We start from the raw sequence: 17,875 nt of genomic DNA on the forward strand, positions 1-17,875 counted from the left end.
TACATTTCAAATACAGAATGTAATGCTTGCACGTACTGAATAAGCTCCGTGTTTTAAATAGTGCCAACAACTGTTCTGTAAGTTTTATATTGCTTTATCTTATCTTTGATTTGCTTAGTAGCTTTTGGTGGTGGAGTTTTTGTTGTAGAAATAGAACAATCAGCCAACCAACATTTAGCATACAGGATCTGAAGTTTAAAAGCAATTACAGAAGAAACCCATATATTACAGATGTAATTTAATGCTCGAATAACTCAAATGACTTAGATTAGAAATAAACCCATGAAATATTAAAGTATGGATTAAAAGTTTCAATTGGGATATGCAGTGTCATCCTGTAGACCATTCCTAAAACAAACAATCAGCCCTTGGGAGTTTTTCTTAAGTAAACAGTTAGTAGCACAATCCCATAGAGACCCTGCATACAGATATTTTCTGTCTTCCTTTCTCATGCTGGATAGTACCTCATGGCACTGCTACTTTGAGAGTAACTGAGGGAGGAAGAGAGATGTATTTCTGAATAACCTGCTAGAAAGGGACTCTGCAGCTGTGTCTTTTTCTCCTTCTGCTACTTGCAGGACAGAGTGGTTGCACAGCATCACTGAAAAGACCTGCACATCTTTTCGGGTAGATAATTCTCTCTTCTTCATTCTATCTGCTTATTTCTCATACACAGAATCTCCTTTCACCAACACAATTCTTGCTTTCCATGTGCCTTTTAGTGATTGGTTTAATCGTGTATTGCTTCCCATGCACAGTAAAATTTTTATCCATCCTTCCATCCCAACCTCTCATTCCAGTCCTGTGTTTATCACAAACGGGATATTTGTTACATTGAGGAAACGTCTCAGATGAACTCAAACTTTGCTTCAGAAAAACATACTTATTCAGCACATGGTATCAATATGGTCTCCATGGAGTAGAGGCCTGCAAAATCTGATTCCATACAATCCAGTTATGAAAACAGAGCTAGAATAAAGAGGGAACAAACCCAGGTGGACTGGGGAGATGAGAAGAAAAAGCAAATTAGGCTTTAAAATGACTGCATGTGCAGACTTAGTTTTCTTAATACATTTTGTATTTTGTATTTTAAACACCACTATGGATATTTTCCTTATTTCTTCTATGCGCATTTCCTAGTGCATAGAATAAATGTTCAATTAACAACATTCCTTGATCACACAGAATTAATTTTAATGCTGTCTGAAGAATAGCAAGCAACCCTTTTGTTTTCCTGTACCCTCCCTAATTGTGAAGGGGAAAACAAAAAAATATTTACAGTTACAACTTTGAGAAATATTTCTATTTTACTGTAATTACTGCTGTTTTTCATTAGAATTACCATAAGCCAGAATTATGTATGCTGCAAGAAAATGCATTCATTAAGTTCTCAGCACATGCACCCTCTCCTCACTCTCTCTCACGTGTCGCCGCGCATGTTACAGGGCTGGATTCCTATGCCAATCTCTTTGCTACCAATTCTGCAAAATTCTACCATTACTCTAAAGATGTAATTAGAGTACTTTATCTTAGCATCTCCCACATAGTGGCAGCTGCAAAGAACAAATGTTGACTGAGCTCCATTTTTTGGAGTCTGAATGGAGACTAGTGGAAAATACCGATAATGGCACGCATGCAGCAGAGCTTCCAAAAAGTTATGGTCATTCTTCCTAATAATACAATACCTGACATGTCTCACATTTAGCCAGGAGCTGTATCTACCCATGTCACCTGGACCGCTTTTAGCAGGCAAAGTCAGTTTACCATTCAGCAAATACAGTACCCTTGGGTAGAACAGGAATGAGACAGAAATCTTAACATTTTGTGAAGATAAAAACCCTAGCACCTGCTTTGGTTTTACAACATGTACACAACAAAAGTGGTGTGATATGTGGTAAAGCATTCCCTGACAGTCATTTGTCATGCAGTGTTTCTTCGTATTTTTTGAAAGTCTTTTAATGCTGAAGCAGTTTTTCCAAAGCTATAGAGCGATAATTGGAGTTAAATCTCTTCTGGTGTCCAGAGTTCAGGATTTAGAGTGGTCAGTTAAACCAGAGTTGGGTTTGGTACAAAACATAACCAATTTTGATAAATAATGAGGATTTCCTAGGTTTTTTTCCATTGTCTTTTTTTTTTTAAAAAAAAGAAATTATCTAAATCATAAAAACTATCACTAATGATTTTATAAAATTTGACAACTTCATACAGTTATTAAGTTTAAAGAACTTCACTACATAATAATCAAAATTTCTTGTGTCATGCAAGAGATGTTAACTACAAGTTACAAGAAGTAAGTTTAGTTATGATTAACTATTTTTGGAAGCACATTGCAAGTTTTCAAACTGTATCCCTTATTTGCTTAAGCAGTTACATACTTTACAGATTAAGACATTTTGTTATTCTTGTTTTATTGAAAAAAAAATCAGAAACTCTATGCAGGTTTTTTTATGTGTAGTTTGCAAAATGCTGAGTTTTGTAAAGGAATAAATTTCTACAGGAATAATTTACTGCTTCACTAGTTTGAGGAAGAGAGGAATAAACATTAAAGCTATTTTGAGCTGTAATTTAATAAAGGCTTATATTTTCAGATTTGGTGAGTATTTTATAAGTTTTGCAGTGAGATCTCTATGGGAATATAAATTTTAAGCTTTTTCTTTAATTGAAGATATAAGGTGGTTTTTTAGTTTTAGTTTATTAACATGAAAATTATCTAACATGAGAACACTGACGAGCACAGGCTGCTATTTAAGAACAATGCCATTTAAGAACAAGATTAAAGGGGTAATTCTAAATATGTAGCCCAATTTCAGCTCTTCCTGGTTGCCAGGATTTCATTGTCCAATTATTATTTACATTCAAATTAATATTTACTCATGTTCATTATTTGAGTGAGGACAGAGTTCATGTTGTCTGACGGCAATATCAAACCGTTATGACAGGAGTTATGGAACACGCAGGCGGGGACACACGTTTGCTTTCTCTGGTTTATATGGCCTCTGCCCTTATATTTACTCACTCATTTGTGCTTGGTTTGTATGTGTTTTCAAAACTCTACACATCATTAAATATTATCGAGTATGTTAGTGTCTGCCACCTTTGAGTTAAACAAAAGCCTTCTTGAAAAAATATAGACTGCCTCATCACTGTCCTTCATGGCTGAGAAATGATGAGCCAAACGTTAACTTCAGAGCTGTTTTACCTGAAGCAGTAATCAAGAAGGAGGAATTATTTTTTGATCGTTTTAAAACACATAATTATTAATTTTTAATTACACACTAAATATACAGACACTGAAAACAGTAATGTCTGAAATTCAGGTGCTATTGTGGGAATTTTATCTCCAGCTTTCTCTGTACTACAGATGAGAATGACAAGCAATTTACTTATGCTGGTGAGATAGCCAGACCACCAGATCATCTCCCTGACTTGAACATCAGTGAAAACACTGCTTGTTTTCTCTTGAGAGGCCATCTTTAGATATATTTTTAAAACAAAAATTCATGATTTATGAGCACTACAGGGACTGTGAAACGGTCCTGTTTCTGACTGTGAGTAAGGTTTTAATTGCTCGTTCTTGTACTGTTAGCCATATCTTCATCAGAGTCCTTGCTGGCCTATCATATTATGGCTATATATTTAATTTGCCAGAATTCCTATTTTCCTTATTTGGACATAGCTCCCACTTTGAGGAACATTTTGCATCTAGTAACTGTCTTGATTCTTTTGTTGATAACTGCTGGCAGGGCAGGGACAGGTTTTAGGTGTGACTATATTTGTTCATGTAAGTATGTATGTGTGTATGTTTATATATATTTTACTCAACGCAGAAAAAAAATATAGCTGCCTCTAGTACCTTGTGCCAATGCTGTCAAGAAGCATGCAGATTTTCTTTAATGATTTTTTATTAGATTTTCTCCATTTTTCTTTATAAAAATTAAAATCTGACAAGATTGATGCAATAAGATTTTTTCTCTGACTTGGCAAATATCTTGTGTGCACAATTATAAACCAGTTTTGTGACAGATTTTGTCACAGACTGTCTGGTCCTCTTGTCAGAACTAAACCTCTAGCTATTTCTCCTGTGTTTTTTCTCACTAACTGCTTTGAGAAAACATTTACGGTCTCTGAAAAAGCTACTGTTGCATCATACCCTGCTAAGATGCAATTTCTGCAGGAATAAAGTCCTTATTTTCTTGTGTCTTCCATGGACGCAGCCTGTCTCATGTCCCTTAGCATCATTGCATCTGTAGTCTAATTCATGCTCTTGTATGCCTTTAGGAAGACACAAAGTGCTTATTAGGTAGGAGTCATCATCCCTAACTACTTAACAGAAAACAGACTGAACACAGGAGATGAAGAAAGAGCTGTCTTAAAATATTTCTAAATCTAGTCTATGGAGCAATGATGTTGGAAGCGAAGACCTGTGTTCAGAACCAGGGTTTGAATATTCATCTCAGGCGTTTTTGATGAGCGCTTTGCTCTGCTACTCAGTCTAAGAGGCATCACTTCTTTTTCATCCCGCGCCTGCCCTTTGTGCGTGGCAGGTATGCTCTAGGCACTCACCGCTGAGCAGTCCTTGCGGGAAACAGAGATGTGAATACTCAAGGCTTTGACGGCACATAGATGGGAACTCAGGCCATAGCAGGATTAGTGCTTATGGCCCAGGGCTATAAACTCAGCTGCACAAATTTAGGCACCATGAAAAGAGATTGTCAGCAGAAGTTTGATGTCACAAGACTTGAAGCGTAGTTTCAGACATTCCGTAGTTTTGCGCACCTTGCTGTCACCTAAAGGGAAAGGTAGGCTTACGCTGCTGATGTACCCAAGTCTGATGGCACTGCTAAATGTCAGTCAATCTTTTTGAAGAGGCAGAAGCTTTTTGGTTTCCGTTTTCTGCAGTTGCACTATTTGTTTCTACAAACGTACAGTGTGACCTTTTTATCATGAGGGTCTTTTGAATTTAAGAAAATCTTTCGTGAGAACATATTCCAAAGGAGAGTTATTTTTAAACAAGGTAACATAGACCCAGCTTTCCACCCACCGAATAACATTTGCCCAGGAAATATGGGACATTTCCGTAGAGATCTGAATTGTCATAAAATATTAAATTTCACTTCTTTGTGCGTATTTTCTTTGAAAAGCAGTGTTATTTCTGCTGTGCCAATCTATGAATAAACAGATTTGAACAGCTTTTCTTTGAGATGCTGTTAGTTTTTCATTCTTCAAGATTTATCAACTAAAAATATGTTCCCTCTAAGCATGCATGATACTTGTCCTGCTGTACTGTGGCAGGGTGTTGTGGATTATTTTTTGACCATGCCGTTGTATTTCTAGTTTCAATTTCCTTCGTTCTCTTTCTATACAGATAGTGATAGAGTTGTCCTCAGTGACACGTATAAAGACTAAAAGGAGAATGCCTGACTGGAAAATACAAAAAATTATACTTTTTTCATGCTGAGAAAGTTTATGGCAAGGAGTCCCTGAGGATCTTAGGCTTCAGTCTGGGACTGGCCTAAATTTGTTTTGTAGTCCTCAGCCACCATCTTTACCAGGAATAAGACATTTTCTATGGGTGCAACAATACTTCCATGAAACTAGCAATTAGAGAAGATCTGCAGTACCTGTTATAGAAATTCTTTCAGATAAGAGATATACAATAATATCAATAGAGGAGCCTAATTGTTAGTATTATTGCAATATCTTAAAGTGTTTAGTTAATAAGATATGAAAAATGTGGAAAATGATGATATAAACCTATTATTTTCTATATGTTCATCTCAAGGCTTTCAGAACTCCCTCCCAATCTAGTAACACTCCACCAGATTGCAAATTCAGTTCCAGTCATAAAATATAATAAAATGGGCGGCTTGTCAGTTTTATTTGATTAGAGATTGGAAAAGTGAGGGGCTTTTAATAGGAAAATGGATTTTTGCTCTGACATGGAATTTATTTCTATTTATTATTATATCTTTACAGGTCAGGTGATTCTTTTCTTTCTAGTGGTAAATGCTATCATTATTCTCTAGTTATAATATTTGGAATAGCATGTAAGCATGTTGGAAATGGAATACCAGGATGCAGGTCTCTGTGTATAAATATTATAAATATTTATAAACTAATGTAAATAATTACTACGGAATATTTATTCTGTAAGAATGCTAGTAATATTCTATATGCATTCCATGGGCTGCCAAGTTTCCTGAGTCTTGCCACATGGTGGACTAAACATTAGATTGTAGATAAATAGTATTAAGATACCGCAAAAGGCACAATAGCCTCCTGTGCTTTTCTGTAGGAACCCAGAGCCATTCACTGCGCACTTCCTGGCCGGCAGCGATCCCGAGTTCCTTGTGCTGCCACAAGCTGGAGAACTTCTTCCAGCAGGCACTGTGGGAACCCATATAACGGTGGGATTCAAGCCAAGGATGTACGGCAAGAAGCATACAGCAACACTTGTAATTCAGGTAAGCCTTCCTGAACGCAATACACAAATTCACCTTAAAGAGTGGAAGGAAATAAACATATCCTATACAGGAAAGCAGCACTGAAGCACACAAATGCATGCACTGTGATTATTTTACTGCTTTTCACTATGGACAAGAATAAAACTAAATTCTGAGAACTAACTCATGACAAGCTGGAAAAGCATACTCTATTTTATTTTCTATGTTATCACTTTGCTATCATCACCAGAGACAGATACTTATCTTGATATATTAGCCCCAACTCCATAGGCTATGGGACAGAATGACTTTTCATAGAGACTCAAAATAATCATGTTAAGAACTGGTGGAGAATGTATGAATAATTGAATATGTGAGGCCTAGGTTATTGATTTTATTTGTATTGTACCTCATAGGATCAAAGGCACTAGAAGCTAGATACTAAACTGTAGAAGGCAGAATTTCAGAACATGAAGCCAGGAATTACTTTTTTAAAACAAGCTTCAAAACAAGCAAAAAGAATTTGTAGCCAAGTAGCTTCTGTAATTCTGAATGTCAGGAAACATTTCAAAACAGTTATTCCTTCAATAGTAAAAATGTTCTTATTACTGCAGGAGTTAATTTTCAAGTTTTAAGTCATTCTTTAAAAGGAAACTTTGTCAAAAACATACAGTAGCAGCAAACACCTCAAACTCTCTACAAATGGTTTGCACTTTAAATCGATTCACTGCATGCTGACAATGTTTTCAGGCTACTATATTAGAAGTGAAAAAGCAATATTGATTTAAAAATTAAGACGGTCAAAACAAAGTTGATAAAAAGATGCATAGAAAATAGCTATAGTGTTTTATCTCTCTGAGTGACAACTTGTACAACAGTGAATAAGAAATGGAAATCCTGGAAAAACAAGAAGGCCCTTCAATCCCTCCTACTTGTTTTCTTTTACCGTAATAGACATTTGATCAATTTAGTCTTTTTACATAAACAGCAGTGATGCTTATCGCTCTTCCATTTGAAAAAGAAAATAACTGACTGAATTTATTCTCTGTTATTTTGTATTGACATAATTCTGTATGACACATCTACATTGCTCAGAACCTTCTAATGTAGTTCTGGAACTGAACTCCTGTTTTTAGGCATGACACATGTAAATGTGCTGGACATGTATGTCTCTGGCTTAACTTCCATCACTAACATAGAGCTTTAGCATAATGAATTTGTCTGGAAAGGGATGAACTTGATGGTTGAAGATTATTATTAGCTCTCTGAGAACTCAATCAGTAATCCAAAATTTCCTTTTAGGAATTTATCCGTACAGAAGGACTTTGAGCATTTTGATTTTTAACCTACATCTACTCACACCTCAGTCTGTAGTTATGATCTAGGCAGATGGCTCTTTACATCTCTGCCTTTGGTACTGTGTGTGGGCGTAGGAAGTCACTCATACATATTACATACATATATCTGATCACATCTTGTCCAATCTATTCCTCTATGTTCAAAAATACATTGAGGACTCTTAATGCCCACAAGTGCAATTTTTTTGACCAATATCACACCATCACATTATGTTAGAGATATTTCTTTCTTACGCTAATTGGAGCATGAAGCTGTTTCAGGAGTTTTGATGAGGCTTTGCTCTTGCTGGTAGTCCTGTTGCGTACACAGACTTCCTCCTTTCCTCTCCATGCAAGCTTTCGTTCCTATCATTCTCATGTAAGCCAGAGCATCCGCGACTGTGTGTAATTCTGCTGCTGCGCTCTCAACATTGACCTGAAATAAGATTTGATTACATGTGGAGAATACCAGATACTCATTTCTGCCTTTCCTTTTAGTTGAAATAATTTTCATTAGTGACCTGAGGGAGACAGATTTAGTTAGATTGCAAAACCAGTATTAAATTGCTCTTATTTGGGGAATAATAACGGAGGTGGTGAAAGACAAGTATTGTTGGACCTAACACTGCAGAGCCTTTCTTGCACATATCCTTTCTAGCCAATATACTGGCTGAGGCTCTGAGCTATTTTTAGAAGCAATGAAGAAGTTTCTTTTCTTTTAGTGTCACCTCTCTTCTGCTGTTGTTGTAGTAAAGGACTACAGCACTCTTGCTGTAAAATTTCCTTTCATTTTCCTGGGAAAACACTAACACTAACATATTTTTATTATTAAATTCTATGAATAGTGAGTAGCAGAGCTGTCATTTTTGTGTGCTTTGATGAACAGTGATAATTAGGCTGTAAAGTAGCAGAGAAGACAGTGTAAGTTCTTTGTTTTATGTTGGTCATTACAATTGTGTTGTAAAGTAAAACGGGAGGTTGGGATTATGGAGAAAGATCCTACAATCATCTTTTTCTTATTTGTTGAAAACATTAAACACAAATATTGTACATGCAAATTTTTTGGTTTAGTTGTCCTGCTGAGAACCCAATCCTGAGGAGCTAATTAGCATTAAGAGATTAAAATTTGTCTTTACTAGAATTTAGTGTGTACATTTTATTAACTGAATGTGTATATATATAATTGAAATAATGTAGCCTCATTTATATTTTCTGCACACGAATCAGGTACTTCATGGGATATTTTGTGGATTCTTTAAGACTTTAATATTCATGAATACTTACAGTAGATTTTATTAATAGCAGAGAACCTTAATTACTTTGCTGAAGCAATTAAATGTTCTTTAACCATCATTAAAACTTCTGTTCCCAGTCAACTACACATCAAAACAATTGAAGTTAGACACTTATTTATTTGAATAGCTGTTAGGAATCTTAATTTTGTAAAAGTGACACAGAAAATTACTTAAAAAAATTCTGTAGATTAAAGAATGAAATATAAAAAACAGCCAGTAAAGAAAATAATCATGCTTGTTTCTGTACCTGGGAAAGAAAACTTCATAATCTAGTCGAGCTACAACTAAGAAACAGTGACATGATGCATGAAGAGCATTTTTAAACAGGTATTATTCCATAATGAAACTTCCACATCTATAATAGCTTTCATAAACAGTGCAGTTCTAACTGAATAAAAATGTATTGCCACTAATGATAAATTAGAGAGCACGCTTCTTAGATAAGCTATAAAGTGCTGTGAGGAAAAAAAAAAAAGACTTCCTCAGCCACACTGACATCTCAGACATAGGCAGTGATGTGCTGGTAAAGCTGCCCAGAAAATGGGCAGAGCTTAGGGTCGACAGGATGCAGCCGGAGCAGGGGGATGCTCTGCAGAGGATTCCTGGGGCAGGGATCGCTGCCAGGCACAAGGCAGAGCAGCCAGGAGGCTGGTGAATCCTTGGAAAAGGGCATATTCAAGTTGGCTTACAGTTCATTTGCTTGCACTGTGCTGAATTCAGCTAGAGACCCAAGCAATTGCTTTGTAATTCATGGATGAGACTTCGGAGATATTTTAAAGCAGAAGGCACACAGAAATAAGTCTTAAATGATAAAATAGATGTCAGAGTAAACCAGATTGCAGGTAACATTATCAAGACCTCCAGAAGTCAGGCTTGTGCACCTTTATTACTGAATAATCACTAACTTAGCCTATGGATGATAGCATATCAAAACCATTTGTCATGCTGTTCTGGAAATAAATGATGCACTGTGCAAGCCACAATACCCGGGTGCAGCTTCTCTAAGCTTGTCTATGCAAACTTGCATATCTTAACAGCAAACAGTACTATTACATATTTAGTAGCTTGGTGAAAATACATTCTGCATTGTTCCTGGTAGATTTGTTAATTACCATAATTTAATGTTATTCTAAATTGTATGTCTTAAACAGAATGAGCAAGGAAAAACATAACAAAATTAATAACTGAAATGGTTTCACATTAAGTAAGACATCACCTGTGTCCCTCACCACTGGTTGATGTTGACCTGAGTTTTATAATTAAAAGCAGAGATCTAGAGAGTTCATTACAGGCAGCAGCACATCTTATAATTGGCAACACTGGATTTTGAATGCAGAATCAATACTCAAAATTTTTTATTCACAAGCATAAGGAAAGGTTACTTTGCTTATTGAAACTATAATTCTCATAATGTCAAAAGATGATAACAATATGGGAACCATTGCTTTATGAGGATACTCAGACCATTGCCAGTCCTGAAGGATATTGATTGTATTACATCTAAGCAATGCTGTGAAACATCTAATATTTGAACTACGGAGTCAATTAAGCCACCTTTAATTCTATCTGGAAATGTTCCTCTAAGCTAAGAAAATTATTGTTAGCCATCTTCATGAGAAATTGTTCAGACCCTGGCTGGGCATTGGTCTGCTTGTGGGAGGTGGTGAGTGACTGCCTTTGCATCACTTGGTTTTTGTTGTTCCCCCCCCCCGCCAGCCTCTTTCCTTCACTTATTAAAATGTCTTTATCTTGATTCATGAGTTTTCTTGCCTTTGTTCTTCCCCTCTGCAGTTCACATAAAGGTTTGGTTTAATTTCATTCTGTATACACTGATCATAATCAGTGATTTTTTTGCTTGTCACTACTGCAATATAAATTAAGGGTCAGGGAATATTGGATGTACTATCTGTAATTTCCTGTGTTTTAACTTATTTGGAATTCTTGCAAATTTTATTTGGACTTTCCTGAGGTAACACTGTTTGGAAGATAATTGGAATACCATTTACCTTAAAATTCCTGATTGTGCCCTGTCTGGAGGCCAGGTGCCCACCAAAGCCATTCTATCACTCCCCTCCTTAACTAGACAGGGGAGAAAAGGTGTAACGAAAGGCTTGTGGGTAGAGATAAGGACAGGGAGAGATCACTCACTCATTGTCGTCATGGGAAAAACAGACTGAACTTAGAGAGGGAATTCATCTAATTTATTACTAAGCAAAACAGAGTAGAGGAATGAGAAATAAAATCAAACCTTAAAACACCTCCCCCCACCCCTCCCATCTTCCCGGGCTCAACTTCACTCCCGGCTTCAACCTCCTCCCCCCTCAGCGGCACAGGGGGACGGGGAGTGGGGGTTACGGTCAGTTCATCACACGTTGTTTCTGCTGCTCCTTCCTCCTCAGGGAGAGGACTTCTCACACTCTTCCCCTGCTCCAGCCTGGGGTCCTCCATGGGCTGCAGGTGGAATCTCTACACCCCCTCATCCTCCCTCCATGGGCTGCAGGGGGACAGCCTGCCTCACCATGGTCTTCACCACGGGCTGCAGGGGGATCTCTGCTCCGGCGCCTGGAGCACCTCCTGCCCCTCCTTCTGCACTGACCTGGGTGTCTGCAGAGTTTCTTACATCTTCTCATTCCTCTCTCTCTCGCTGCAAAAGCTCTCTCTGACTTTTTTTTTTCCTTCTTAAATATGTTATCACAGAGGCGCTGATGGGCTTGGCCTTGGCCAGTGGCGGGTCCATCTTGGAGCCGGCTGGCATTGGCTCTGTCAGACACAGGGGAAGCTTCTAGCAGCTTCTCACAGAAGCCACCCCTGTAGCCCCCCCACTACCAAAACCTTGCCACGCAAACCCAATACACTGATATTACTCCCAACATTTAACGCCCTCCTAACATAGAATTTTCTGGCTATTAATTAGCATGTATCTCAGTAGCACTTCCAGCCTAGAGTGAATAGACATGGATGATCTGCAGTCTGCAGATTAATCCTATGAATCATGAGATATCTGTAAGAATGGGTTGAATACCAAAAAAATACACTTTTATATAAATTATTTGGTGTCTGTTACCAATATTTGCTGAAGAAATTACTTCAGAGGTTAAATAACTTACTTGAATAACTTACGATATTCAGTAAAAAGTGGCGGCATGCATCTCATCTCATTTTTGAAGTCTTCAAAATGTTTCTCAGAAAGATTTAGCTCTGCAGATGGCCATTACAGGTGAGCCCAATTATTACTCTCTTCACATGTCAATTAGATTATAGTCATCAGGAATTTTGAGGTTTTGATAAGGGGAAGTCATTCATTTCTACAATAAATCCTCCCTCAAACTGTCAAGGACATTCTGACCATGGTCTGGTCCTTCTTAAATTGCGTGTTTAAACAGGCAGAGAGATGCATTGCAGGGACCCTGGGATTCTGAAACACCTATGTTTACATTAGATATATCTTCTTAACAGAGAGTCTCTTTTATATTTCTCTTCTAGTAGATTGTGTAGATTGTAGTAGATTCAATACTTTCATCTTTAGACTGTTACTACCAGTACTAGTATTAGAATTGTTCTAAATTTGATATAATAAACTGCACTGGCTTAAGCATAGAAAGAGGAAGAGTTCCTCTGACTTGGTAAATTTTGACCCACTTCTTAGGCAAGTAAATACAGCTTGTAAGTCAAATATTCTAGCATAATTATATATTCATATATAGATGACCTTTCGAAGTGTCTCACCTCTCCACCACTCCAGAAAAGTCTCAAACTTGATCTGTCTTTCCCTTTGCTGAAATACGTCTGACCTGGAAACCCAAAGCAGCAGCTTTGAGGCACTTGCACAGATTCTGAACTTGATAGACTTGCTCTTGCTGCAGTTGTCGTATTGGTTAGAATAGTTGTTGTAGTTAAACTATACAGCCTTATCCTGAAGAAAATACTTAAGACTTCAGCAGCATTTGAAAACCTAATATTTTGCCCTTGCAAGTTAAGTATTCTAGTAAAATAGACATTTGTGGGTGTCTAAAGGTTTCTGAAAATTACTGAATTCTAGGTTGTCTTGAAAATTACTGAGTTCTAGATGGTTCTAGTGCTAAACAAAGCACTAACCCAAGTTATATTGACAGTTACAGTACCTCTTTTCCATTCGTGTAACACTTTTTTCCCCTTTAGCAGAAATGCTGAATTAAAAAAAAGTCTTTCTTTCAGTAAATTGGTACATAAATGCACAATTTTTTCACAATGACTATCTCCAACTGTCTTGGATGATAGCACGATTTACAATAGATGGACTACCGTAGTTCAAGATGATAAATTAGGTTGGGGTTTGTTTGTTGTTATTGCTCTTTTTTTCTTTTCTTTCCTCTACCTTGATGTATCCTGTCTAAAGTGTTCATGTGATAATGCCCACAACATTTTCCCCATTGAACCCAGTGAGTTTCCATCAGGGAAAGAGCAATCTCTCCTTCCACAGAACTACATCTGACACAGGCTTCAGCAGCATGAGAATAGGGAGCTTTTTTTACCAAGCCAAGGCACAAACTTTTTTTTTTTTTCCCCCCAGAGAACATACAATAAGATATTTGTATAGCAAACAGAAAATTAGCAAAAGGTTATTACTATCCAGAAGGCTATATCAGTTGTTCGATGATGATAAATGAAGTTGAGAAAGTGGCATAGCCCACCACTTCTGTTTAAATCCCACTTCAAACAATTACTAACACTGTAGACAGTAAAGTTACAATATGTGTAGATTTCATGAAAAGAAATGATTTTTGGTAACGTGATACTCAGTTTAAATCATTAGCTGAAACACCTGTCAGATCTTTTCTCTGACCTTGAAGGGATCAATGAGACTTGCACAAAGTGAATATGACCCTGAGGTTAAATTTTCTTTAAACTGAATTGTTCATCTGGCTTACTTAAGAAAGATAAAGCATTTCATCTTGTGCTGAGGTTAATAAAACAATTAGCTAACTTTGTAGAGTGATTTACTTTTCTTAAATGACAACTTTATCTTTGGACATAAGATACTGATGTTGGTCCATGTCACACCTGCTTTTGCTGGATTTTGTCTTTAGAGGCAATAGTTACTAGATCAATTCACAGTATTAAATAAGGTTGAGAATAAAGATGAGTTAATCTGCCTGTTTTACACAGGAATAATATTCAATTTAAATTAGATTTTGATTTTAACAGGATAGTAATGAAAGTGTAAAAAATTATGCATGCATGGTGAAATATCTATTAAGATCTTATGCTTACTAATCTTATTTGAATAAGGCAATTCATTCAGAAGACACTAGGTAACAATCAGTACTGCCAATTTTAAAATAGAGGTTTTAAACCCCCTTTCCTTAAAAATACACAGCAAAATGTCACCTATTATTTCAACATTAGCACAGAAAAGTATATATTTAGTTACCAAAATACTGGTTTATAACAGTTGTCTAACAAGAAGCACCACAATTAGAGACTCATATGGTGATGATATTTAAGAGCTCTGCATGTGTGTGCAGCCTATACGTGAAATGGTGTAAATACTGTATAAATGCATAGCAGAGACCAAAGCCTGTGCCAAAGGATTTACAGTGTAATGGTCTGAAACTTCTTCCTCTTGAATAGCTGCAACATGAATGCAAAACTGCTTGTAATGATATCCCTTAAATATACTTTAGCAATGACAGGGTAACAATTAGAACAATAGGAAGGACCATATGAAAGTTAACAAAGGTAAACATCATTGATCCAAACTTTTTCAGTGCCAAATATAAAATTGATATTTAACAAAACTTAATAAACTCAGAGAGCCACTTTAACATCCTTTTTATTCTCTATCTTGTTATAATTATGGGATAACTGTTGAGAGAGTTTGAGATGGAGAAATTTGACTGTTCTTCCCTATGGCTTTTGTAGTGCTTTACCTAGACCATAATCAATTGACAGAGTGCAATAAATAACTAGACAAATATACACACCATGTTTTGGACATGGTTGATAGCATGTCTGCTATGTGAAAATTTGCCACAATTTGTGTGGATATTGTTTCTCCTCTCTATAGGCCAAATCTGCTCAGTGTACTGACATACCCAGCAGCAAAGCAGAGGCAGAGCTCTCCAACTGGAATGAGGAAATGGGCCACCACGCCATTCATGTCGGAAGCTAGACTGTTAACTAAATGCTTGAGGAAAAAACTCATGAGCTTTGAGGTTGACTGTTGCACTGATTTCCAGATCGATTTGAGAGTATATGCAGCCTTTCTGACCTTTTGTTTCCTTGGATGAAAAATGACAGTGATGTTAGGTGTAAGGGTTGTATTCACAAATGATTATTCTAAGGATTAAGTTAGTTTTAAGTGAGAGATGAATTACACAAAACACAACTGTTGTTGTAATGATAAATCTTTATGACTTGTAGCAGGAGAGAAAGGTGACCTTATAAGCTATGTCTCTGTAGCTCAATGCAGCATGATGCAAAAGCCTTAGCATCAACAAACCTGCTCTAGAACCACAAGCAGCAGAGCTGTGTGATTGCAGTGCTGTGCCAAATGTGGAAAGGAAGATCTTGGGAATTTAGAAATATCACTTATTTAACGTAGCTCTGCCGCTTTGAGGCTGCAAAGTCATAAAGTCTGGTGTATTCTGTGTACTACATACATATGTACTGTGTACATGCACTATGTTCTATGTTCTATATAAAAAAAAAAGAATTCACTTGTATGAATATATTTTAATAGACCTACATCATGCCACATTTTTTACTAAGTCTTCCCTACAAGTTTTGCCATGGAAGCAAAAAAAGGCCCAAACATAAACCCTGGGATTTCCAGTCACTGAGTGCAAAGAAATGGATGACAGCGTATGCCTAAAGTTGGCATGCAATGCTTTGTCTTTCTTTTGCATGGTACAAAGCTGGACATAATGACACATCATTTGAAATCTTCGTAATATTTCCATTGTTTGTTTCTGTTGGGTTTTTTTTTTTTTGGTTGTTGGTTTGGTTTTTTTTTTAAAGAAAAGAAAAACAGAAAACTAAAAACCATGAATAAAACTTTTCCTAGATGTAATGACAGGAAAATGCTAAAGACTTGGAGTAAAGATCTGCTTTCAAGAATCAAAGTGGTACAGTTTGAAAGAATAAGGACTGAAAGATCTGCAAACCAAAATTCTATTTCAGAACACAAATGAAACGTGGGACAGACAGCAGTATAGCCTTTATATGCATAGAAATAATTCTCCTTAAGTATGGATAGATGGGATTTGTGGTAAGAATAAGAATCACGTACTCAGTAAGAATCAAATACTCAAGCATTACAAGGCATGACATAGAAACATATGCTCCATTCCTAGAGATCAGTTATAAACAGAAAGCAAATGAAGAGTGTCATTTTCAATTCACATAAATATTCTTCAAACTAGAGATTTCAACATGGAGCTGGAATTCTCTTGTGCATACTCAGAGTCCTTTTCTCTTTGTTTTGTTCATTATTTTAATGCAAAAATTCCACCATTTGATAATACCATTATTACCAATACCAGAGCTGCAATTAAATCCTACAGTATAAACCTGAGGCATTTATATTGTACAATGGAATAACTACCTTTGAACAACATACAGAGCTATGGGTTTTACTAAATAAAAAAGGAATTTTAGATCAGCCAGAAAGCTAAATTTCTCATCTTTGTTATGCCTTGTCCTGAATAAAGTTAAATGTGATTTAGTTCTCTGTGTTCCAGGAGTGCAACTATAATTCTGGGTTATTCCACTACCTTATATGGAAAAGGATAAATATCTTTTGAAATCAATGTAGCATGGTAAATCACTGTCAAGTTTTCAAGGTATTTGATCACTGATTTTTTTTTTCTGTCTCTGTTCATTATTTTCAGACACAATCAATGCAGTGGATGTATGAAATCAATGGTCTGCCTCCACAGACCGTACCACCTACAAGGCCAGCAAAAGTTGTATCTACTAGAAGTTACATAACATCAGCCACAGTTCGACAGCGCAATTTTTTACGTGAAAATCTGAAACTTACAACCACTGGAGTATCCTCACCAATCAAGGGGGCACCTTTGGTTCTGAGGACAAAACAGAGAAAGTTGTGATCAGTTATATTTTTGGTGGGGGAGGACACTTTTGTCAAATAAATTTTGAAGATAAAAAAGGATATGGGGGTTTTATTTTTTTTTTTAATAGATATGATATATATTGATTGCGTGCTTTATATGGAAGATTCAGAGTTCCTGAGCTCTAGAAATATTCTTATTTTTCTATGAGGGATTTTGGATGCTTACATAACAGTTTATGTATATGTGATGGTTTAACCCCAGCCAGCAACTAAGCCCCACACAGCCACTTCCTCACTCTCCCATGCCAAGGGGATGGGGGAGGGAATCAGAAGAGTGGAAGTCAGAGAACTTGTGGGTTGAGTTACAGACAGTTTAATAGGTAAAGCAAAAGCCGCGCGCACCAGCAAAGCAAACCAAGGAATTCATTCCCCACTTCCCATGGGCAGGCAGGTGTTCAGCCATCCCCAGGAACGCAGGGCTCCATCACGCCTAACGGGGACTTGGGAAGACAAATGCCATCACTCCAAACATCCCTCCCTTCTTTCTTCTTCCCCCAGCCTTATATGCTGAGCATGACGTCATATGGTATGGAATATCCTTTGGGTCAGTTGGGATCAGCTGTCCTGGCTGTGTCCCCTCCCAACACCTTGTGCACCCCCAGCCCCTCGCTGGTGGGGTGGGGTGAGAGGCAGCAAAGGCCTTGGCTCTGTGTGAGCACTGCTCAGGGATAACAAAAACATCCC

General features: G+C 37.0%; 1 protein-coding gene across 1 annotated transcript in view; it reads left to right on the forward strand.

The window, feature by feature from the left end:
* CFAP47 (cilia and flagella associated protein 47) overlaps positions 1-17,292 on the forward strand; it is a 360,776-nt gene extending 343,484 nt beyond the window's left edge. Inside the window, exons 63-64 of the mRNA XM_075774464.1 lie at positions 6,296-6,464; positions 16,947-17,292. Of these exons, the coding sequence (XP_075630579.1) occupies positions 6,296-6,464; positions 16,947-17,168 (391 nt within the window). The 3' untranslated portion in view covers positions 17,169-17,292. The remainder of the gene's footprint in view (positions 1-6,295; positions 6,465-16,946) is intronic.
* Positions 17,293-17,875: the final 583 nt, after the last annotated feature.

The sequence above is a fragment of the Balearica regulorum genome, chromosome 1 (genome assembly GCF_011004875.1).
Source record: "Balearica regulorum gibbericeps isolate bBalReg1 chromosome 1, bBalReg1.pri, whole genome shotgun sequence".
Taxonomy (NCBI): Eukaryota; Metazoa; Chordata; class Aves; order Gruiformes; family Gruidae; genus Balearica; species Balearica regulorum.